Source organism: Bufo gargarizans, chromosome 4 (assembly GCF_014858855.1).
Source record: "Bufo gargarizans isolate SCDJY-AF-19 chromosome 4, ASM1485885v1, whole genome shotgun sequence".
In the NCBI taxonomy this organism is placed as follows: domain Eukaryota; kingdom Metazoa; phylum Chordata; class Amphibia; order Anura; family Bufonidae; genus Bufo; species Bufo gargarizans.
The window spans coordinates 208,748,087-208,774,120 of record NC_058083.1 but is presented as its reverse complement, the minus strand read 5'-3'; the positions used below and the strand labels follow the sequence as shown (position 1 = coordinate 208,774,120).

At 43.8% G+C, this 26,034-nt stretch overlaps 1 protein-coding gene across 1 annotated transcript in view; it reads left to right on the top strand.

Annotated features, from left to right (window-relative positions):
* Positions 1-21,547, top strand: part of MB21D2 (Mab-21 domain containing 2) — an 86,593-nt gene extending 65,046 nt beyond the window's left edge. Inside the window, exon 2 of the mRNA XM_044291103.1 lies at positions 19,785-21,547. Within this exon, the coding sequence (XP_044147038.1) occupies positions 19,785-21,049 (1,265 nt within the window). The 3' untranslated portion in view covers positions 21,050-21,547. The remainder of the gene's footprint in view (positions 1-19,784) is intronic.
* Positions 21,548-26,034: the final 4,487 nt, after the last annotated feature.

The following is a 26,034-nucleotide window of genomic DNA, read 5'->3' as shown; positions in this document are numbered from 1 at the left end:
GGTGAGAAAAATAAGATGACAAATAGAATTTATTGTCCATATGAAAAATTAGCATGAATAGATATGTTTCTCACGGCAGGAGGTGAGCGGGCGCAATCTTTACACGTACAGCGCTTGTTGGCAAGGGGTTAAGAGAGGATTCTTGTTGTTAATTATGCATTTTATTAATGGTAACTTCCAAGCTATTGAACATCTTCAGTCCGGCCAGTGCCCTAGCTAATAATAGATCCAAAATCAGCAGCAGTCTAGAGTATCCTCCTTTTTTTTTTTTTTTACACCGACCAATTCATGGGAACAGAAGTTTGTGTCCAATAATTAGGACGTATAAATGTGCTGCCGATCACTCGAAAGAGCAAACCCTCATTCGTCAGGTGAAAGCATTGTTGATGCGGACACCAAAATCATTGTTTCTGGGCGGCAGATCCCAGTTTACACAGGACAATATGCTGTCCAGAACCAATCTATCTGTAGGTGTTAAGTGATCACACCATACAGAAAAGATGAATGCTTCATGTAAATGCAGCTCTCACCTCCACTGACGAGCGGGCAATTATTGGGACCAAACTGTTTATGGTCCAAGGTGAATGAAACATTGGTGGTGTTGGCTAGACTTCAAACTACATCACTAGACTGGATGGTGGATCATTGAGGGAACCACCTCTAGAGGTATTCTCTTTGACTTACCAGTACACACAATCCTACATTTTCGGGTCAAACTTCTGAAAATAAGGCCATTGCCTTGTGATTAGAGAGATGAGATGGAGCCCCTATGCTTATGTATGGCAGTCTGCAGCCTTTAGCCTCAGTGCTTGTGGGTTTGAATGGAGTAGAAGTAATTTTGCCCTTGTTTCCTAAGGACGTGTTGTGACACCAGCAGCAGCTGAATGTAAGGGAGCATCTGCAGGATCGGCGTGAAGTATCCTCCAGCAGCATTGCACACACTTGGCTAAGCTGGACCCAGCCGGTGCCATGTGATATCCAGCATTCAGTAAGCCCTAAGAGATGAAAGTAAAGCTAAGCTTTTATTGGGAGCTGTAATTTAATTTGGTCAAACATGCACGTGGTAGGCAGACAGGATGATTTTCTCAAAAGCATTGTTACATTTATCATATTAAATTCACTTAACAGAAAAAATCTAAATGGCTGATTTGTGTTATTCCCCCCATTGCTTCACACCTCAGAAAAAAGACCTCTCAAATGCTGTGAGTTAAATGTCCATGATCAGCTTATTTTAAAATATCACATTAAGGGCTCGTGCACATGAATGTAGGCCGCCCGTGCCCATATTGTGGACCGCAAACTGCTGGTCCACAATATACGGGCACTGGCTGTGTGCACGCCGTATCACGACTGAGGACCCGTTGACTTGAATGGGTCTATGGTCCGCAAGATACGGTCCAGAGCTGAGGCACGGATTGGGAGCCTTTGGAAGCACTACGAAGCGCCTCTGTGGGATTTCAGTCCGTGCCTCTGCACCACACAAAAATAGAACGTCCTATTTTTTTAGGTGCGGATCGCGGACCCATTCAAGTTGGTAGGTCTGCGTCTATAAACGGCAGTGGCCGTCCATTTGGACAGTGGCTGTGCATTTTGGACCGCTATTTGCGGCCCGCAATACGGGCACAGACGGCCTAATGGTTTTAGGGGTTTTTGTTTTTCATTTTTGCATTAAAGGGTTTTCTGACAGTATCATTTCTATACTTGGGATAGGTCATCAATATCGGATGGGTAGGGGTCTGTCATCCGGCACCCACACCGGCTGGGCTGGGCTGCAATACCAAGCACAGCGGCTATCCAATGTACACTTTGCTTAGTATGCTCCTTTTTAACCTAGTTTTGGGTTTTGATTTCACCAAAGCACTGCGGCCTCATCGATCAGCGGTGGTGTTGGACTTCCAATGTTCAGATATTGATGACCTATCCTGAGGAAATTTCATCAATATTTCACTCCTGAAAAACCCCTTTAACCTAGGAGCAAAGTCCAATTGTGCTCATATAGTGTGGATGTTGGTTTCACCACCCTGTTAGGGCTCATTAACATTTTAATATTTCAGAATTGCGCCAAAAAAATCTTGTAAATAAATTTAACTGGTTTTATATGCACATTTTTCTGGATGGCAGAAAAAAAAAACATTCTAAAAAGACCCTAGAACGCATTCAGCAGCAATGCCCTGCAGCTTCTTTTGCAGTATAGCGCGCACTATAAAGCACTTAAACTTTCAGTAGACACATTAGCTCTGTTGGTGCGGTTCCTCTAAAAGAGAATTGTCAGCAGAATATTTTACTAGCAGAAGTCCTTGAGCAAAGCTATTAACGCAAGACAACATGGGCCTCTCATTATTAATGTGGTGTTATTATCGTAATTATATGTATTGCTGCGTGCGCTTTCCAGGTTCTAATTTATGCTATTGTTACACTGTAGGTCAGGGGTGGCCAACCTGTGGCTCTTGAGCCACATGTGGCTCTTTGCTTCTTCAAGTGAGGCTCTAGCTGTGAAGCCAGGAAGCACTCTCCACCCCATGCTCAGATCTCTTTTCCTGATCAGGCACTGTTACTAGTTTGCTGCTCCAGCTCACTCTCCACTACGTCCTGATGCACACAGTGTAAGAACGTAGTACGCGGAGACACGCACTATGACCTGACATTGCGCTCATCAGGTCACAGTGAAGAGCATGTCAGACCTGCAGAGTAGCAGGTGCCCAACCGAGCAGGAGCCCAGTGCCTGATCAGGAGAGGGAAGAGATTTATTTAAAATTATAGAACTGAGAATGTTGGTCTGATCTGAGCATGGGGGGGGGGTCCTGATCTGGAAGATGGGGGGTCTGATCTAAGCATGGGGGGGTCCAGATCTGAGCAATGGGGGTCTGATCTGAGCATGAGGTTTCAGGTTTGAGCATGGGGGGCAGATCTGAGCATGGAGGCCTTGTTTGAGCATGGCTTGTCAGGTCTGAGCATGGGGGGTCAGATCTGAGAAGGGGGGGAGATCTGAGCATGAGGGGGGGTCTGAGCATGTAGGGGAGATCTGAGCACTGAGGGTCTGACACTGGGAGTCCGATTTGTGTTGTCTGATCCAAGCATTGGGGGTCTGATTTTGGGGGTTTAATTTGGAAGTCTGATAAGGTTTGGTGATCTTATTGTAGGTCAGATAAGGATTGGGGATCTGATTTAGGAGTCTGATCTGAGGTCTGATGAAAAATATATTTTTTTATTTTTTTTCTCTGCTAATGAACATCAAGAAAAAATATTTTTAGCAGACCTCAGATCAGATGAAAAATATATATTTTTTTATCTTATTTTTCTTTGTTAAAACCTAGGTCTGTGATGGCTAACCTCTGGCACTCCAGCTGTGGAAGAACTTCATTGAAATGAATGGAGTATGCTGGGAGTCGTAGTTTCAGCACAGCTGGAGTGCCGGAGGTTAGCCATCACTGACCTAGGTGCATCTTGTAGGGCGAAAAATACGGTAACTGTGTGTAAATGTATAGCCTGTGGCTCCTGGCAGTCATACTTTTTTTTTTTTAGGCTCTTTGTGTATGTAAGGTTGGCCACCGCTGCTGTAGGTGATCACGGACACAAATCCTATTCTGACTGCAACGTATACAAAATTAAATGTGTAAAAGTAGATGTGTTGGGGTACTTTCACACTTGCGGCAGAGAGATCAGGCAAGCAGTTCCGTCGCCGGAACTGCCTGCCGGATCAGGCAAAACATATGCCAGCTGATGCTGATCCTGATCAGTCTTAAAAATGCCTGATCAGTCGAAAAAATGCATTGAAATGCCAGATCCGTCTTTCCATTTTGCCGGATGACACCGGATCCGGCATTAATTTTTTTCACCTTTTTTTTTCAGTCTGCACATTCGCAGACTGGAAGGACGGATCCGGCATTCCGGTATTCTGAATGCTGGATGCGGCACTAATACATTCCTATGGGAAAAAAATGCCAGATCCGGCATTCAGGCAAGTCTTCAATTTTTTTCACCGGAGATAAAACCGTAGCATGCTACGGTTTTCTCTTTTGCCTGATCAGTCAAAACGACTGAACTGAAGACATCCTGATGCATCCTGAACGTATTACTCTCCATTCAGAATGCATGGGGATATGCCTGATCAGTTCTTTTCCGGTATAGAGCCCTATGCCGGAAAACGCTAGTGTGAAAGTACCCTAACATGGGGAAAGTGAGAGGGAGAGCACATACTCTTAAAGGGTACTTCCAGTGGCGCCCTCCAGTTCTACACCACTGATATTATCTTCCTGGCTGCAGCAGTGACATCCTGTGCACACCGGTCGTCAAGCAGCCAATCACTGATCCTAGCAATACATGGAATGTCACAACCGCAATTAGAGAAAGCAGGTGCTGGCGGGGAGGACCAGAACGTGGCGGTGGAAGTGGCATTGGAGAGCACTGATTGATTGTTTATTTGTATCTTAGACCAGTGATTGTGAGCCTTTTACAGAACCAGTGCCCAAACTGCATCCCTAAACCCACTTATTTATCGCAAAGTGTCAACATAGCAATGTAACCTGTATACTACAGTCCAATATAGTATAACTTCCAAGTACTTTATCATTTAGCTATAGTAGCCTGCCTACATTCAGTGCGCTGCCTGTGCTGTTCATAGTGCGCCCTGTGCTGATGAATGGCAAGAAAAGTTAAGGCATATTGGTACACCATAGACTTTTTCTGGGTTGCGGGTGCTCACAGAGAGGGCGCTTAGTGCTGCCTTTGGCACCTTCGCCACCACCGTCTTAGATCATGTAAAGCAGCTTCCACTTCTAGTCGTTTTTTTTCAGTAGACTGCTGGTCCATGGTGGTCAAGAGACACTGCTGCGGAACAAGATGTGGTCGGACAAGCCGAGGTTAGGGCAGGCAGCGTTTCTGCAATCCAGGGTCAGGCCCAAGAATCGGGGAAGGCAGCTCGGGGTCAGTGTGGAGGTCAGCACAGACAGCAAATGGTCAAATCCAGAGTCAGGCAGAAGTCTATATACCGGAGATCTAAAAGAAGACAATTAGCACACTTTGGCCAGAAACGAGAGAACTAGAAGTTATTACTCGGGCACCCTCCCACAGGGGAAGGGGACTTAAAAGGGGCTGTCCCAGTTCAAAGCTGAACCCGGACTTATCCCCTTCTTTGCCCTGGCAGCCCCTCTGAGTAAAGCATTGGAGTATTTCATGCTCTGATGCTCTTCCTTGCCCTGCATCGCACAGGAAAAGGGCTGTTTTGTTTATATTTTTACACTAAGTGGAGGCTTCCACCTAGCAGTGTTCCTGATGACATCACCGGAACTAATGGGCGGGCTTTAGCACTGCCCTAGCCTGTGTGCAGCTCAGCCCCATTCAAGCCAATGGGGTGGAGTTGCAGTTCCAAATACGACCTCTATATGTTGTGTGGCACTGTGCTTGGCAAGCACCTGGGAGCCCACAGCTTCCCGTACAGCTGATTGGCAGGCATGCAGGTACTCGGAACTCCGCTGATGTGATATTGATGACCTATCCACAGTATAGGTCATTAATATTATTTCCATGATAACCCAAGCTTTATGGTCGCCTTAAAGGCAATGGAACCAGCATGGTAACCATTCACATTACCTACTGATACAGAATGCAGTCCTTTGCCATCTGGTGGGTGGCTGTATACATGGTGGTTAGTGTGTCACATGGCTGAGAACTACATACATCTGGTTGTCCATCAATTAGTGTGAATGGCAATACTTTTTTGGCTGCACGACTTGTACAGATAACAGAATTGTGTACGAGCTGCACATAAAACACATGGCAGCCCATTACTGCCACACTGGCCTCATAAACTGTGTGCCCGGTGTATTCTTTCACTCATGGTAGCCAAATGACACACAAAATTTTTTTAGGACATTTTGACTACTAGAAGTATGGACCTGTACCGATCCTCTTTAATTTACAAAACAGCCATAGTCATTAGCTAGCTGTTAGATGAATTTCTGTAAAGCAGGAGAGATGGGTGGTGCCACGTGGCTCTCACTGCCCAGCCATAGGGTAGATGAATCTATAGGCCATGTGCACACACACAGGGCGTATTATACACGTTTTTCCACACATATGTGGAAATTCCACAGTGTAATAGTTGCAGCTATGTAGCTGAGATTTTCCAAGTCTTAGGTACCGTCCATGGTGCTGCAGTTTTCACAATCTACACTGCCATGTGCACGTACCCCTAGTCTTTGTATACGCTGCCATGTTCTGACAGTGTGAAATCTGTATATTTAATCACTAAAAGGCCCCTTTCACACGAGCGAGTTTTCCGCGTGGGTGCAATGCGTGACGTGAACGCATAGCATCTGCACTGAATCCTGACACATTCATTTCAATGGGCCTGTGTACATTTTTTGTTTTGTGTTTTTTTTTTTTTGTTTTTTTTTTTTGTTTTTTTTTTCTCCACGCATCAGTTCTGCGTTGCGTGAAAATTGCAGCATGTTCTGTATTTTGCATTTTTCCCTCAGTCCTGGCCCCATAGAAGTGAATGGGGCTTCAGTGAAAAACACATTGCATCTGCAAGCAAGTGCGGGTGCTCTGCGTTTTTCACTGATGCTGTTTGTAAACCTTCAGTTTTTTAGCATGCGCGTGAAAAATGCATCAAAACGCATTGCACCTGCGTGGAAAAAACGAAACAACTGAACGCAATCGCAGGCAAAACTGAGTGAACTTGCTTGCAAAATGGTGCGAGTTTCACTGAGCGCACTCTGAACGCATCCGGCCCCAATCCGTCACGCCCGTGTGAAAGAAGCCGAATGGTACACAATCTGTTTAGGTGGCAAACATATGGTTGTGACACAGCAGTGTGAATAAAGGCAGGTGGTAGGGGAAAATCACACAATGAAGTTTGACTCGAATTAAGCTTTTTTCAAACCACAGCAATCATCATAACACTGGAAATGTAGGGTGCACGCTGCTTTAGCACCCTGTAGCCGGAGAGGGCTCGAAAGGTCCATCAGATCCATATGTTGGGGCCAGAAGAGCCCAGGTAGAGATTCTGCATTGGGGCCTAGTGTTTCGCGAGAACAATAGGTTGGGGGAAATAATGTCGCTAGGGTGAGGTGGTGACGCTGGTGAGGAATAAATGTTCTTAGCAGATGACGTCTGATATAATTAAAGGTCATCTCATCTTGCCATGCTCTATTATTTAGAAGTTATATCCAGCATCCATGGCTGTGTATATCACCTCCAGATGAATATTTCATTTTAAAAACTAATGAAAACTGGGAAAAGAGAGCTGTGCAATATTTTCTAACTAGCCAATCTCTCCTATATCGAAATGAGCAGTGCGTTCTAGGAATGCTGCATCTCCCAGAGCCTCTGGGAGCAAACCATGAATTAGAAGTACACAGAGAAGATGAAGTCTTCCAGGAGATTCTATAGATTCTGCTGCGCGCTCTGCTCTGTATACAGATGTATCTCTGCTAATCGGGCTCACATCCAGTTATATAACTTTTTTTTTTTTAGCCATGAAAGGGGGGGGGGCATTTTCTACGTACGTTTAAATGACCAGTGCAAGAAAAAAAGTGAAGGTCACCTATGGAGATGTGTGCTCTGTACAGATGGAGGAAAGGGGTCTTTATTGTAAGAGCAGAGCTGTAAAGCTGTTATAGAGCAGTAATATATATTATATATCCCCCTATCCTATGGAAAACCTTTTTAAGGTTCAGCCATGTCACTGTGTTCCCACAAAATATAAACTCCTATCAGACTAGTAATCAGAGGTGTAACTTGGGGTTCCTTGGTCTCAACATACGTAGCTAGGCCCATCAACATGAGCCATTTATAATATCGGTCTTCATATGTGGATACTAGGGCCGAGGTCTAGCTGTTCTGCTAGTGTTGTAGAACCTGTGGGAATTTAAGAAAATATATTTTCTTCATGAGACCCGATAACATAGTAACACGGCTACATTATAGTACATAAAGGACCCAAGCGAGTAATCTAGTCGTATGCTGTAAAATATTTCTGTAGGGATCAGCAACCTCCGGCACTCCAGATTGTTCTGAAACTACAACTCCCAGAATTATCTATTCACTTCTTTGGGAGTTGTGAAAACAGCTGAGTATGTTCTGTATGCTGGGAGTTATAGTTTCACAGCAGCTGGAGTGCTAAAGGTTGCAGATCCCTGCTCTACAGTGCTGGTGGTTTTCCTTCACATACGGTAATGCTGCGGTCATTGTCAGGCCTGGAAGCAGTGCAGGACCTATCAAGCATGACTAATTGGACCCTCATAGCCCTTCTCTAATGAATCTTCCTTCACTCCTGTACAGTCATGGCCAAAAGTTTTGAGAATTACATAAATATTGGAAAAGTTGCTGCTTGAGTTTTTATAATAGCAATTTGCATATATTCCAGAATGTTATGAAGAGTGATCAGATGAATTGCTTAGTCCTTCTTTGCCATGAAAATTAACTTAATCCCCAAAAAACACTGCATTTTATTGCTGTCATTAAAGGACCTGCTGAGATCATTTCAGTAATAGTATTGTTAACTCAGGTGGGAATGTTGACGAGCACAAGGCTGGAGATCATTTGTCAGGCTGATTGGGTTAAAATGGCAGACTTGACCTGTGAAAAGGAGGGTGATGCTTGAAATAATTGTTCTTCCATTGTTAACCATGGTGACCTGCAAAGAAACGCGTGCAGCCATCATTGCGTTGTATAAAAATGGCTTCACAGGCAAAGATATTGTGGCTACTAAGATTGCACCACAATCAACAATTTATAGGATCATCAAGAACTTCAAGGAAAGAGGTTCAATTCTTGTTAAGAAGGCTTCAGGGCGTCCATGAAAGTCCAGCTAATGCCAGGATTGTCTCCTAAAGAGGATTCAGCTGCGGGATCAGAGTGCCACCAAAGCAGAGCTTGCTCAGGAATGGCAGCAGGCAGGTGTGAGCGCATCTGCACGCACAGTGAGGCGAAGACTTTTGGAAGATGGCCTGGTGTCAAGAAGGGCAGCAAAGAAGCCACTTCTCTCCAAAAAAAAACATCAGGGACAGATTGTTCTTCTGCTGAAAATATGGTGAATGGACTGCTGAGGACTGGGGCAAAGTCATATTCTCAGATGAAGCCTCTTTCCGATTGTTTGAGGCATCAGAAAAAAGGCTTGTCAGGAGAAGAAAAGGTGAGCGCTACCATCAGTCCTGTGTCATGCCAACAGTAAAGCATCCTGAGACCATTCATGTGTGGGGTTGCTTCTCATCCAAGGGAGTGGGCTCACTCACAATTTTGCCCCAAAACACAGCCATGAATAAAGAATGGTACCAAAACACCCTCCAACAGCAACTTCTTCCAACAATCCAACAACAGTTTGGTGAAGAACAATGCATTTTCCAATGGAGCACCGTGCCATAAGGCAAAAGTGATAACTAAGTGGCTCGGAACCAAAACGTTGACATTTTGGGTCCATGGCCTGGAAACTCCCCAGATCTTAATCCCATTGAGAACCTGTGGTCAATCCTCAAGAGGCGGGTGGACGAACTAAAACCCACTAATTCTGACAAACTCCAAGAAGTGATTATGAAAGAATGGGTTGCTATCAGTCAGGAATTGGCCCAGAAGTTGATTGAGAGCATGCCCAGTCGAATTGCAGAGGTCCTGAAAAAGAAGGGCCAACACCAAATACTGACTCTTTGCATAAATGTCATGTAATTGTCGATAAAAGCCTTTGAAACGTATGAAGTGCGTGTAATTATATTTCACTACATCACAGAAACAACTGACACAAAGATCTAAAAGCAGTTTAGCAGCAAACGTTGTGAAAACGAATATTTGTGTCATTCTCAAAACTTTTGGCCACGACTGTAGACTGGTTTTCTTTGTATATTGATCACATATTAAAAATCACTGAGGTGCGTTAACCTTTTGAGCCTATTGATTCGGGTTGTAGTCTAATGGTCCTCACCCATTTCTGGTGGACGCACTGATGGATTGCATCTGTTGATTTCATATTTTTCAGTTTTCTCCTTAAATCCATGTATCTATTCATCTCTTGGTAGAATTTTAGTGACAATGTGGTTCAAAAGGTGTTTTCCAAACTTCAGGATGACCTATGGCACTTGTGGAGCAAGCTTTTGTAATGACTAATGGGGGTCTCCTTTTTGTTGTGGGCCCTCTGGTGTCTTGCTGGGAGAGAGGCAGGAAATGGAAGCACAAGAAAGCCGCGTCTGTTTCACCCTCTGACTCCTGATGCAGGAAAATGAGTGGGAACGCCTGGCCTTCCCCTGAGACGGAGCGGTGAATGGTTCCTGCTATTAGTCCACTTTCACACTGGCGTGTTGGTTTTCCGTTTGTGAGATCCATTCAGGGCTATTAGGACGGTTAAACGGATCAGTTTTGCCCTAATGCATTCTAAATGGTAAAGGATCTGCTCAGAATGCATCACTTTACCTCCTATCAGTCTCCATTCTGCTATGGAAGCGGACACCAAAACACTGCTTGCAGCATTTTGGTGTCTGCCTGACGATGCAGAGGCAAACAGATCCGTCCTGACACACCATGTAAGTCTTTGGGAACGGATCCGTTTTCACTGACACAATAGAAAACTGATCCGTCCTGCATTGACTTTCATTCATGCTCTATTTGTGCTCTATCTGTGTTGACGGATCCATCACGACCATTATAGTCTATGGGTCCGTGGAAAACACAGATGCCTTCAGTGTTTCACGAACTCAGCTGTGCAGTCTGTGAAATGCACGGAGGGCAAAAAACGATCATTTCATGGACAAATCGCTTACTATCTTATCACAGATTTCATCACGGACGTGTGAATGAAGCATAAGGATTGTGAACACCACTCATTTTGGGTGGATTTATTCAGCATTTTAGCTTTTGCCTGGATTTCCACGTAGCGTCCAGAAATCAATAGCCACACGATTTTGAACTTGACTCCATTAAAACACAAAAGAAGTGCTGTGTGAAAACCCAGCCTTAAAGGGGTTGTCTACAATAAATAAGTGATCATTTAGTTACCTGGGTCTCCTGGCCCAGATCTGTTTACCCCAGTGGAACCATGACTACGGTAAAGAGGCCAATGATTGGCTGCAGCAGTCACGTGACGTCACTGCTGCAGCCGAGTAAACAGAAACCAGAGCGGCTGTGTGCTGCCGTAAGTAGCGATCAGACGGATACTCTCTGTTGTCCTCTTGAAACCAAACAACCCCTTTAAAGCTTGGGAACAAAACGTAGATCACGTTTAGTGCTCTGCTAGGAAACCTTGGCGTTGAGAGTCCTACATTTAGTGCCCCAAACTGAATTGAATAGAAAATGCAGGGGCCCCCCTTCTGAAAGGTTTATTGTGCCATATATCTGTCTACCCCTTCCGTCAGCAGAGTCTGTATTTGTACGGCAGGCTTGACTTACATGTTGTGGCATTGATGGGGTTAAACCTGTGGAGAAGAATCTGGACGCCGTCCCTCACTGTTTTATGTCCCACAGCCCCATGATGTCTTATTGTGGGGTCAGAACTGCAAATTCTCCTACCATCCCTCAATAAATCACCCTCTCCTTGATATGCTAATGGTGGTCTCCTTTTTGTTGTGGGCCCTCTGGTGTCTTGCTGGGAGAGAGGCAGGAAATGGAAGCCCAAGAAAGCCGCGTCTGTTTCACCCTCTGACTCCTGATACAGGAAAATGAGTGGGAACGCCTGGCCTTCCCCTGAGACGGAGCGGTGAATGGTTCCTGCTATTAGTCCACTTTTACACTGGCGTTTTGGCTTTCTGTTGGTGAGATCCGTTCAGGGCTCTCACAAGCGGTCCAAAACGCCCTAATGCATTCTGAATGGATAAGGATCCCTTCAGAATGCATCAATTTGTCTCCGTTCAGTCTCCATTCGGCTCTGGAGGCCGACACCAAAACGCTGCTTGCAGCATTTTGGCGTCCGGCAGGCGATGCAGAGGCAAACGGATACGTCTTGATACACAATGTAAGTCAATGGTGTTCAAGAAGGATCCGTCTTGGCTATGTTAAAGATAATACAAACGGATCCGTTATGAACGGATGCAGACGGTTGTATTATCTGAACGGATCCGTCCATGACCGATTCGCACAAAACGTGAGTGTGAAAGTAGCCTAGGTTGTGTACCACGCTAAACGAATCTTGTCCTGGAACCGTGGCGCCCTGATCCGTTTAATCGCCGTACAAAGGAGATCATGCATTATGTAAATCCGAATTCATTTTCGGTAAAGGCTTTTACATTCCAAAACTTTAGCATTAAATGTAAATCCCCTCAGATCTCCGAGCTAATAAGATGACTTGCATTTTATGAATGTAGCGAGATGAACGCTGATGCTGCCCTCTGCTGGAAAACCAGCGTATCAGGTCATTAAAGGCACAGTAGCCATTTCTCCAGAGAAAAGAGGATATTGCTTTATTGTAGCTGAGACGTCTTATGCAATAAGTCATTTATTGTAATCCAATGTAGATTATATAGAAACAAAAACATAAGCATTTGCCATAGTTTGTTTTTCGGCATGATTGGATGATACTCCATCTCTAGGATGCTTATTTTTTTATTTATTTTTTATGATGGACAGTGGTATCCCCTTCTCATTTTTAGGGAGCCTATACATGTTCAATAGCGGTCAACCAGACGACTCTCTCTGGCGACTCCTTGCCCCCAAAACACACACGTACATGCTTAGTTGAAACTATCATGTATGTGTTGTCAATGAAGAGAGAAAAGAAAGCCGCCTCTAGACATCTGACGGCCCCTTATGTCCTGTTAGTGGTCCTGTAACCTCTCCTGCATTCCCCTTGTAATAACAACTGTGGAGCATCTATTCTAATATCTTTCCTTTATTATTCCTGCTTGAAGTTATGAATTACTAGCAGTTTGCAATGAAGGTCCAGCGTTACCATTTGGGGGTGTCTCACTGCACAATCTGTCACTGCAGTGCTGATTGGATGTCAGACTGCACATACACACACTCCCAAGTAGTAACATCCCAGCTGGACCTTCATTGCAAACTGCTAGTAATTCATTCATAACTTCTAGCAGGAATAATAAAGGAATGACACCGTGTCAGAAGAATAGATGATCCAGAACGATTACATGAGGGATGCAAGTACCGTATTTTTCTCCTCATAAGGCCTCATGCACACGGCCGTGCCGTTTTTGTTTTTTAGTCCGCAAACCGCGGATCCGCAAAACGGGCACCGGCAATATAAATGCCTATTCTTGTCCGCAAAGAGGCGTGTGTATGAGGCCTAAGGTGCATTTTTTTTTTTTTCATCCCAAAAATTAAAGACCCCCTACAAAACGGTCTGTCATTGTGGCCTCTGGTAGAAGTGAAACCATGACAGCAGTGTGAACAGAACCTTACAAAATACAGCCTGGTGTTTTGTTTTTTAAGTAGTTATAGAACACCATAGCACCTTTATGGGAGAACTCCAGCTGTACTTAGTTTCTCTAAATTGCTTGAATATAAAAGATAGTCAGACTCAGTATAGATCTGAAGTTTGTAGTTCATCTGGTACTCCCCCTAGAAAAGTATGACTAAAATGGAAACTAAGCATATGTCCCTACACAATCTGATTCTGTCAAATCTGCAACGACTGAGACACACTTGTTTAACAAAGGAAAGGTGTTAATCGAGAGAGAGAGAGAGAGAGAGAGAGAGAGAGAGAGAATTGGAGTAAGGAGAATTTTGCAGTTAGTTGCCTATCTGTATCATCCAGTTTTATTAGAGCACACATGCCTCCTAGTGGTCGTTACAGTGTATCACACCGATATTGTGAATGTATTTTTGTCCCGAAGTGATAATTAGGAGTCCTCTAACAGGACTGGCTTGTCACTACAGTATTTTGTATACATACGGAGGCACATTTATCACACGGAGTATATAGCAGAAACTTGCTTTGCAAAAGTTTTTTTTTAAAAGTTAAGAAAATAAGGGGTCACGGCTAAACATAGTCACTCCAAACATATTATTGAAGGGCACCATATTTTTCATATAGCTGTGCTGCCAGATGGTGCTTTACGGACACTAACTCCATAATTTAGCATTGCGAAGCATGGCAAACTTTTTAGGTCTGATTTGAATTTTGCCGAAAACTTTTTGTGCCCCTGTCTGTGGGTGGCCAATTACCCCTGAGATGTACAAATCCGCAATAGCATGAGCTCATTTGCAAAGGACTATGCTGTTAAAGAAGCACTCCCACAAAAAATGTTATTCACTGACCTGTTAGGTACCTATCGGAAGTAAACTGTAGTGAAGGTATTTTTTTTATATGGTTTAACTGGTGGCTGTAGTTGCGAAGTATCCCTTCCTTCTGATCCTCAGCTGTGTCATGTGATCAACACTCCGACTATCCAAATAACACAGCGTCTTTTTTTTGGGACATGAAGTCAGTTTCTCTATATATTCCTCAATATCAGTCTCCTAGTAATGAATAGAGAAGTAACTGACTTCCTCTCCTATGTCAGAGTGTTGGTCACATGACACAGCTGAGGTTAAGAAGGCAGGGGATAACTCACAAATATAGTGGCTGGTCACTATAGTCACTACAGTTTACATCATGGACCTTTCTAACAGGTCAGAGAATAAAACTTTTTAGTGAGAGTGCTACTTTAATTCTGATGTAAAAGTGTCCTTGTAACATAGAAGGCTGCAGTTGTGGGGAAAAAACTGTATAAAAATACTTTACATTTTGATAATCCCAACGAGCTTTAAAAAATTAAAGGTGGAATCTGGTTGCTAGGGGTGACTAAGCCAGTTTTCCTTTACACCAGTTTTGATAAATCTTCCCCATTGTTTGCAGTGACGGTAAACGGATACCAACATGGATCCACATTAAAGGGCTTGTCCGGCCATGTATATTGATGACCTATCGTCAGGATAGGCCATCGATATCAGATCAGAGAAGGTCTAACGCCTGGCACCCCTGCCGATCAGCTGTTTGAGGAGGCGGCGCTCCCTCTGTTTACACTACGTGTTGTCTCCTGTGGAGCGGTGGCGTAGTGTAATTACAGGTAGTCGTTCCATTCACTTGAATTGCACTGCGTTACCGCACCGCCTCCTCTTCAGACAGCTGATCGGTGGGGGTCCTGGGTGTCGGACCCCTACCAATCAGATATTGATCAATCCTGACTAGTATAGGTCATCAATATCAGATCAGAGAAGGTCTAACGCCTGGCACCCCTGCCGATCAGCTGTTTGAGGAGGCGGCGCTCCCTCTGTTTACACTACGTGTTGTCTCCTGTGGAGCGGTGGCGTAGTGTAATTACAGGTAGTCGTTCCATTCACTTGAATTACACATTACCGCACCGCCTCCTCTTCAGACAGCTGATCGGTGGGGGTCCTGGGTGTCGGACCCCTACCAATCAGATATTGATCAATCCTGACTAGTATAGGTCATCAATATCAGATCAGAGAAGGTCTAACGCCTGGCACCCCTGCCGATCAGCTGTTTGAGGAGGCGGCGCTCCCTCTGTTTACACTACGTGTTGTCTCCTGTGGAGCGGTGGCGTAGTGTAATTACAGGTAGTCGTTCCATTCACTTGAATTACACATTACCGCACCGCCTCCTCTTCAGACAGCTGATCGGTGGGGGTCCTGGGTGTCGGACCCCTACCAATCAGATATTGATCAATCCTGACTAGTATAGGTCATCAATATCAGATCAGAGGAGGTCCAACGCCTGGCACCCCCACCGATCAGCTGTTTGAGGAGGCGGCGCTCCCTCTACTTTACACTACGTGTTGTCTCCTGTGGAGCGGTGGCGTAGTGTAATTACAGGTAGTCGTTCCATTCACTTGAATTACACTGCGTTACCGCACCGCCTCCTCTTCAGACAGCTGATCGGTGGGGGTCCTGGGTATCGGACCCCTACCAATCAGATATTGATCAATCCTGACTAGTATAGGTCATCAATATATCTGGCAGGACGACCACTTTAAGCTCTGGTTTCAGCTGACTTCACTGTAATCCCCGACAGGATGTGATTTATGCCGTTTTAGCAAATTTCTATAGTAACGTTCCGACTGCTCTTGTCTTATTGTGGATTGTGGCGTGATCTCCAAGTCTCTAACCATGTAAATACCTTCACTTAGAATTTAGAGCTTAGAGAAGCACAAAACTCATTATACCAGTGAATAGCCGCGCCACTTTTTCCTATAAACTCTCTGGATTATGCAAAGCCTTTACATTTTAATTCCACTTTTTTTTTTTTTTTTTTTTTTTTTTATGTTCCTCAGCCTTTCCTATTAAATCCAGAACAATGGTTAATACAAGATTTACTGAGACAACTGATCCTAATTGATCTAGTAATAGGCCTGTCGACAAAGAATATCCTAATCAGTTTAACAATTAATAAGGTTTTCAGTACATCCGCCTGGAGGGTTACAAGACCCAGCATGCAGCCTGTAGGTCTATAGGGACTGTGGCTCCATCTAGTGGTGAATGAAAGGACTGTCTGCACTAGATCAACATTTTCCAAAACAGTTCTCTCTGTGCATTCACTATATGGATAGTATTTGTGACATTCAGTGATAAAATGATTAGTTTATTGGCTTTATCTGATTTTACAATCATAGAGCTGTGTGTTTGTGTAGTATTCATGTATTCAGGTTATGAGATGTCTGGCAGATACAAGTTTTATAACTGTCTGGACTTAGAAATGGTGATAAATGATATAGGCTTCCTCACTTTAAATGAGGAATCATGCGACCTTGATATAGTACATGGATACCAAGATCTCACCAGCCTTTGCTATGCTAGAAAGATTTCAAGCTGGCAGCTCAGGGGATGTGTCCTTTCTCAGGGAAGTTGGGGGCATGTCCTTTCTGCCGCAGCTCTCTCTCTCTCACAGCTTCTAAATGTAGATCTGGTTGCAGTTGAAGAATTGAACTGGGTTTTCAAACAGACCTTCAAAGGAGACAATGTTCTGTTTCCATTGTCTTTTAGTACTCACTTTTACAAGTGAATGGCCCCTTTCAAACGGTCATTATTTGCTCAGTATTTGGTCAGTTTTTGTAAGCCAAAACCAGTAGTGGAATCTACAGAGAAAAAAGAATCATTGAAATATTTCTGCTTCATCCATTTTGGACTCACTCCTGAGTAGGTTTACAAATACTGATGCAAAATACTGACCTAACGCTGGCTAATGGGTCTACAGGGAAAAAAACTGACAGCACAGTTTCATACTGGCGGAGATCCGGAAAACTGCTGCACGCAATGCCGGAATGCAGAGAGATCGCAAGCGCTAGTGTGAAACTAGAAAGAGAACTGTAAACCAGCTGAGTTTAGACCAGGGATACACCACCTGCGTCCCTCCAGTATGCCTGGACAGCCTGCATGTACTGCTGGAGGGCCACAGGTTGAGCACCCCTGGTTGAGACACAAGAGGTCTGAACGCTTTCACTGCACCCGGTGGACTTCTGATCAGAGTAAGGCCATGTTCACACATTCAGCATTCTGTCAGACCTTGGATCCAGCCTCCTTGTGTAAATCCTCACAGAATGCATCCATTCTCAGTGGATTTTAAAATCCACAACATGTTCATAAGGGCTCATTCAGACGGCTGTATGCTGTCCGCAAAAAATGCGGATCTGTTTTTTTGCGGATTTGATGCTTTCCCATTTGTTTCTATGGCCCCCTTTTCTTCAATTGCACGGCTCAGCAAAAAAATGGAACATGTTCTATACTTTGTCAGTGAAATTCAGGACATGGCCCTATTGAAGCCTATGGATCAGCAAAAAACCGGAACGCAATCAGTTTTTTTGCAGACATGCTGAACTGTCCGCGAAAAAAAACGGATCCGTATTTTTGCGGACAGCATACGTTTGTTTGAATGAGCCCTTATTACGCTCAGGGATTCTGGAAAGGACACAGAGCAGTCCAGTGAATAACAGTTGGACTAAGCCACGTGGCCCTTCCGAGAAAATCCGTTTTAGCCTTGGATTTCTGCTGCCGATATTTGATTCAGCAAATTCTAAATGTGTGAACAATGCAAGTTGTAGACGTCTAAGGCCATCGTCTGAAACTGCCCATTTCCCAGGCTTAATTGTACATGCATTGTTGCCCCTATAACCACTCTTGCATTATGGATAGGCCTCCGATTGATGTCCATTAGCCTCAGTAAGGCTTAATGCACTTGGCTTACTTTTATATGGCTTGTCTGCCAAGTTGAAAGTTTTCTTAATTGATGCTTAAAAGCTTGAGAACATGGCAGACAGACCTGGCATTGATCTGACGAGGCTTCGGAGAGCGGGTAGCAGGTTTACATCAGCAGTGCCACCTGGTCTAATTAAGCATCCTGTCTGAAACCCCTGGCATTTTAGTATCTGTCCATCCCGGGAGCATTTCTAAAATTTACATTTTAAACTAAGCTTCATAATTAACACGCATTCGAATGAAACCTTAACTGTTCGCTTGCTGTGTCAGTAGAAGCCTTGCTTTTGCCAGTGCTAACCAGTTGATAGGACAGGTCTGGTCTTCCAGACCTAGTAGCCCAGTATATATAGGGGGAAATTTATCATACTGCTGTAAATCAGATCCAATTCAACCAATCAGATTCCACCTTTCATTTTTCAGCGCTCCTTTAGAAAATGAAAGGTAAAATCTGATTAGTTGTTAGGGGCAACTAAATCGGTTTTCCATTACACCAGTTTGATAAATCTCCCTCATAGACTCTAAGCTGCCCCTCTTCTCACCATAGACGACCCCTTTGGCAGCTGCCATGGTGGTGAACATGGTAATGGTTACTGATAACATCGGCAAACCCCTGTTTTTGCTGGAGAAGCAGCCACCGGGAAAACCTTTCCCATGCAGCAGCCATTATGCAGTATTACATGGAGCCATGTTAATACATGGACAGCTCTAGTCTGCCAGAACAAGTGCAAATGCTGGTTTGCAATCTCCATATGCCCTAGGACAACCTCTTTTAAAAATCCTGTGTTTTTTTTTTGTTTTTTTGTTTGTTTTTTTGTTTTTTTCCTTTCATTCTCAACAGTAACGGCACAACACTGGTACCTGGGCTAATATGTATTAAAACTCAACCGCATTCACTTGAATAGGGCCGAGTTGCAATACCAGACATGTTCCATACTAAGTACAACACAACCCCTTTAACTTTTCAGTTTATATTCTGTTTAGTGCCTCTTTAAAAACAAATCTGGAAAGGCCGTAGATTTTTTTTTATTTATTTTTTATCACACTGTGTACTGTACCTAGATCTGCTAAGCCTTTGTGCAAAATGGTTTTCTAAGGCTACTTTCACACCAGCATTTTTCCTTTCCGGTATTGAGATCAGTCATAGGATCTCAAAGCCAGAGGAAAACGCTTTAGTTTTTTGTCCCCGTTCATTGTCAAAGGGGACAAAACTGAACGGAGTTGACCAGAATGCGTTCAGTTCAATTTTGTTGTGTTCCCATGCCGGACAGAAAACCGCTGCAAGCAACGTTTTGGTGCGCATCCTGGTATGTGGAGCAAGACTGATCCGGCATGAAACACAATGCAAGTCAATGGTGCCGGATCCGTTTTCTCTGACACACAAGAAAACGTAACCAGCACCCATTGACTGATAAATAATGGTTTTAGAGACGGATCTGTCATGGCTATTTGAGAGATAATACAACCGGATCCGTTCATAATGAATGCAGCCGGTTGTATTATCATGATGAAAGGGTTTTTGCTGATCCCTACCAGATCAGGCAATAACGCAGATGTGAAAGTAGCCTAATAATGGGCATTTTTGTCCTACTATTGCCTCTTTTAACAGCCATGCTTTTATATTGCTGGTATGCTAACCATTTTGCTTGTTCTGTTTTCAGGTATGGTTCAGAAACTAGACCAGAAGTTGCCTGTAGCCAATGAGTACTTGCTACTTTCAGGCGGTGTTCGAGAAGGAGTCGTTGACCTGGATTTGGATGAGTTAAATGTTTATGCCCGTGGAACCGACTATGACATGGATTTTACTCTACTTGTGCCAGCTTTAAAACTCCATGACCGAAACCAACCGGTCACACTGGATATGCGCCATTCTGCCCTCTGTCATTCATGGCTTAGCCTTCGCTTGTTTGATGAAGGGACTATCGCCAAATGGAAAGATTGTTGTACAATAGTTGACCATATCAACGGGGCTACTAATTTTTTTTTCTCTCCTACAAAAGTTGCAGACTGGTTCCATGAATCAATCAGCATTGTGTTGTCTGAGATCCAGAAGAAACCTCAGAGAGGGATGCCCAAGGTAGAGAAGGTCGAAAAAAATGGTACAATTATTACGATCATTTTGGGCGTTGGTAGCAGTCGCATGATGTACGATATTGTTCCTGTGGTGTCTTTCAAGGGTTGGCCGGCTGTAGCTCAGAGTTGGCTAATGGAAAACCATTTTTGGGATGGCAAGATCACAGAAGAAGAAGTAATAAGTGGCTTTTATTTAGTACCAGCTTGCTCCTATAAGGGTAAAAAAGATAATGAATGGAGGTTATCGTTTGCTAGAAGTGAGGTACAGCTGAAGAAATGCATTTCCAGTAGCTTAATGCAAGGCTATCAATCTTGTAAAGCCATAATCATAAAGCTTTTATCAAGACCAAAAGCTATCAGTCCATACCATCTCCGTAGTATGATGCTATGGGCTTGTGACAGACTTCCAGCTAATTACTTGGCTCAAGACGATTACGCTGCCCATTTTCTTTTGGGTCTTATTGATGATCTTCAGCATTGCTTAGTCAACAAAATGTGCCCCAATTACTTCATTCCTCAGTGCAATATGCTTGAGCACCTTTCAGAGGAGACTGTTATGTTACACGCTCGGAAGCTCTCTTCTGTGAGGTCCGATCCAGCAGAACACCTCCGAACGGCCATAGAACATGTCAAGGCAGCAAACAGGCTCACCATGGATATCCAAAGAAGGGGGAGCACCACCAGCATACCATCACCACAGTCTGATGGCGGAGACAATAACCAACCTGATGACCGGTTAGCCAAAAAATTGCAACAGCTAGTGACTGAGAACCCAGGAAAATCCATCTCTGTCTTTATTAACCCTGACGATGTAACCAGGCCTCACTTTAGGATTGATGACAAGTTTTTCTGAGACTGTCACATGCTTACATGAAGACTTGATGTGTAGTCTGTGTGCTGTCTTGTTTTTACATATCCAGCATAGATTGGATCTGTCGAGAACAATATGAACTTTCTAATCCTGATTGTGCAGGACTTTGCAAATTTTGAAACGGTAAATTACTATTTCATATGCTGCTTTGATCATTTTTAGTTTTAAGGGAGAACATGAGCCTTAATGACCATTTTATGTTTGCATTGTCTATTTAATTTGTCTACATATTGAGAAATTAGATTTATGTTTTGGTAATAAATGAATTTCATTGGGCTTCCCTTGTGTAACACAAGGCATTCATCATTTGTGGCTCTGATCGTGAAATACCAACATCAGATATCTAAGGTGGCCTACATTTAAGCTGCTCTAGAATGGTTGACTGCAGTGAAGTTGGTTTTCTGGATCCTTCAAAGAGGACCTTTCACCACTCCTGACATGCCTGTTTTAATAGCTACATGTGTTCCCCATGTAATAACAATTCTGGAGCAGCTATTCTTAGGGTTCTATGTTGTCCCATTCCTCTATTATTTCTACTAGAAGTTATGAATGAATTGCTATTAACCTTCAGTAAGGGAGGTAACCAGTTGGGGGGGGGGGGGGGGGGGGTGTACCTGCAAAGACTCACTGTATCTAATCAGTGCTGTCATTGTCAGACTGTGCAGGTACACCCGCCCCCCCCCCAATTAGTTACCACCCCTCTGTACCCTTTCTGCAGACTGCTAGCAATTATTCATAACTTCTAGTATAAATAATAGAGGAATAGGACAACCTACAGACATAAGAATAGCTGCTCCAGAATGGTTAATACGTGGGGAATGCATGAAGCTATTAAAACAGACATGTCAGGCGAGGTGAAAGGTCCTCTTTAAGTTGATAGGAAGTACAATAAATGTGATATTCATACATAGTGACATTTTACTGGAAATTGCTACATGAGTCCATAAAAAATATTCAGATTAAATTTAAAGGCACTTTTTTTTACTTTGAAAGTTTCATCTCTTAAATGACTCTTACTGGAATATAATGTCAAGTCACTCAGTATCCAATTCAATTTTATTTTTATTTTTTCTAGGTAGAGTCTCCTTAAAATGAGTCACCAGGAAAACCACCATTAAACCAGGCACAATGCCTTGTAGAGCTACCCCAGCTGATTCTATTGCTTCTTTCTGGAGAAAAAAAATACTTTTAATCAATATGCAAATAAGCAGTTAAGTGCACCTTGGGCAAGCCCAAGCCACTCTGTGCACCCTTGTGCCTCCTGCTTTCTCTGCCAGACTCTCCATCTCCTCCTTGATTGACTGGGCGAGGCAAGATGATGATGCAGGAGCCCTGCCCTGTCAATCAAGAAGCCGAGGGAGGGGCTAACGGAGGAAGTAGGAGCAAGGGTGCACAGAGTGGCTTGGACCTGCCCTCTGTGTACTTAACTGCTGATTTTTACATATTCATTAAAAGCACTTTTTGTGCAGAATAAAGCAACAAATCACTGAGTGAAAGGTATCATTACACATAGCGAGCTAGCTGTACAAGGCACTGTGCCTGGTTTACCAGTGAATTTCCTGGCAACAGACTCCCTTTAAAATACTATATTGTACTTCTGCTGAGACTATGCCACCTGTGCTCTGGGAAACTGTAGTAATATATTATTCCCAGCTCATAATATATATTTCCTTGTAAATCGCCAATACAGCACAGTATATGCGTGCATGCTTGCAGACTGTTTCTAGAGGGCACGGAGCACACATAAACAGTCATTTGGAATGAGCCCTCTTTGAGAAATAATGGTCAAAAGTAGTGATTTATTTTCTAATTTTGAACGAATTACAATATTGTAAGTTTAATGTTAGTCTTCAAAGTGCACGTATTCCAGTGAATATACATTTTTAGATTCCTTACACCTGTCTACACCTTACTTATACAGTGCACACTGAAACTAGGGTTGGGCGATATCAAAAATATTCCCATAATAACGATATTAAGAAATTTATCGAGATAACGAGATAGAGATAGATGGATATATATATATATAATCTATCTTCTATATCAGTGTTTCCCAACCAGTGTGCCTCCAGCTGTTGCAAAACTACAACTCCCAGCATGCCCGCACAGCCAAAGACTGTCCAGGCATGCTGGGAGTTGTAGTTTTGCAACAGCTGGAGGCACACTGGTTGGGAAACACTGTTCTATATCACAAATACCTATTAGAAGAAAAAACACTCAGAACACGGACTTGTGCTTCAGGTCTTTTAATTGTAAAATATAAAACATTTTACAATTGCTCCTATTGGAAGTAGGCATAGGATTTACAGGAAAAAATATATATTTCCATATCCTTTACCAGATAACATAACATTGGGCCACAAGGAGACATTATATATTGTATGGCTTGTGCCTGGGCAGGCAGTGCCGCAGGCCACAAGGAGACATTATCTACTGTATAGGTTGGCTGGGCAGGCAGTAGGCCACAAGGAGACATTATATACTGTATGGGCTGGGCAGGCAGTAGGCCTCAAGGAGACATTATATACTGTATGGGCTGGGCAGGCAGTAGGCCACAAGGAGACATTATATACTGTATGGGCTGGGCAGGCAGCGGGCCACAAGGAGACTTTATATACTGTATGGGCTGGCCAGGCAGCGGGCCACAAGGAGTCAATATACTGCATGGGGCCACCAGGAGACGTTATACTGTATGGGGCAATGGAGACATTATATGGTCTGGACTCAGGAACTATACTGTAAGGGGGACACAATATAATGTATTAGGCTTGGCCACAATATACCCCCCAATCGGTATAATAACGTCTTCTGGCCCGCATACAGTAGTGTTGTCTAGTTCTTCCTGTATAGGGGCAACAGGGAGACATACTGTATTAGGCTTATACTGATGGGACTCTTCATGACCTGTATATTATTCCGTAATGCCTGCTATTGAGTATAGAGATTAATTGCCATCATCCTGGGCATGCAGAGCCAGGGCCGCTAAAGACATAGGCCCCTTTCAGATGAGCGAGTTCCACACATTGGACTCGCAATGTGGGTATGCGCCAGCCCCCGTCCTAACCTCCCAGCACTGACAGGGTTGCATAGCATTATATTGAGTTATAATGCTGTAACCCTTACCGTTCTGGAATGTGTTGGATAACACTGACATACATTCCAGAACTCTAAGGGTTACATAGCATCATAAATCAATATAATGCTATACGACCCCGTCAGTGCTGGAATATCAGGACGGGAGCAACCGCATACTGACACTGAGAGTCTGATGCGTGGAACTCGCTCGTCTGAAAGGCGCCATAGACAGACGGTAACACCCGGGCCGTTTCTATCTTTTAGGGTCTCTTGCTCCTCTTCTCCCGCCTTGGCTAGGACATTTGCAGGCCAGGAGTCAGGGGAACTGGGAGAGATTGGCTGCTGACTATATTTGCCCGCCTCACTTGTGTGGTCAGCCGTTATCTGATTCTGACGTCGGATGTGGACGGAGACTTGAATAAATAGGAGCAAGGATGGGCCGGGGGTGGCCGCTGCGGTTAGTAATGTACTAGTATGCACTGTGCAGGCGGCCGGACGCAGATGTTTTAGAAGCGGTCAGCGCACATGTGGTCGCTCCTATGACATCACAAAATACCGCAGTTATTAGGAAACGTTGATATCGCCATATTGCTGTTTCTTAATACTGCAACACATCGTTGACACCGGTATATTACTATATCACTCAACCCTAAGGGCCCTTACAGACGAGCGTTTGTCACGCTGCGAGTCCGCAGCGCAGCTCCCGGCCTGAACTTCCAGCACTGACTAGGTTGCATAGCCTTATATTGATTTATGATGCTATGTAACCCTTACAATTCTGGAATGTATTGGATAACACTGGCATAATGCTGTCAGTTATATACAATACATTCCAGAACTGTAAGGGTTACATAGCATCATAAATCAATATAATGCTATGTGACCCCCAGCACTGCTGGGAGTTCCGGCCGGGAGCTGCACTGCGGACTCGGTGTGACCAACGCTTGTCTGCAAGGGCCCTAACTGAAACCCTGTTTTACCCTACATAAGAAAATGTAATGGTTAGGCCTTTCTTTTCCTTAAACATGTAAAAAAAAAAAATGTACACAGCTGTTTGGGTCCGCATCTGAGCCGCAATTTTTGCTGCTTGGATGCAGACCTATTAACTTCAGTGGGTCCACAAAAGATGCGGACAGCAGTCCGAGTGCTGTCTGCCTCTGTTCTGTTCCGTGGCCCTCCAAAAAAAAATAGAATATGTCCTATTCTTGTCTGTTTTGCTGTCAAAAATAGGCATTTCTATTATGGGTGGTCTGTTCTGTTCTGCAAATTTTGGAATGCATGTGGGCAGTGCAGTCTTGCATGTAGCCTAAAAAGAATGCACCTGCAGGTGGTTAAGGTGTCTGTACACGGTGCGGCCCTGCCATCTTCTCTGCATGTGGATTACCGCCAATTGCCAGGCTGCAACTGTCCTTGGCGTTGTTTCAGATGGCACGTACATGGGCAGCCTGGAAATTAGTAGTTTCCAGGCTTCACCGTGCGTTTGGCATCCTATGTTATCAAGTTCCTACAATTGCCCCCTATAGTCCATCACGAGATCTGGTAGTGGTCTGCAAAAAGGCTTTTTTTAATTTTTTATGTTATTTAGTGTCTTCTCATCTCTGTCCAGTTAATTGAACAATATTAATGAATTGCTTACATGGCAGGTGGTAAGCTCTAAAACAAAACCTTCGCCTCGGTTACCTACACTATTGGAGACATCCCCAAAATGGCTGCCTGCATTATATGTATCTGCTTATAGTTTATTGGGGTTTAAAATGGTCTTCCAGCATCTTCAGGTACAGTAGGATTGTACAAAAGCATACTGTATATTAGGTTCTTTTGGTGCTATATTACACTGGATAGTAAATCACCCTACATTACAAGAGGTTATTTGCGGTATGAACAAGTGCGTA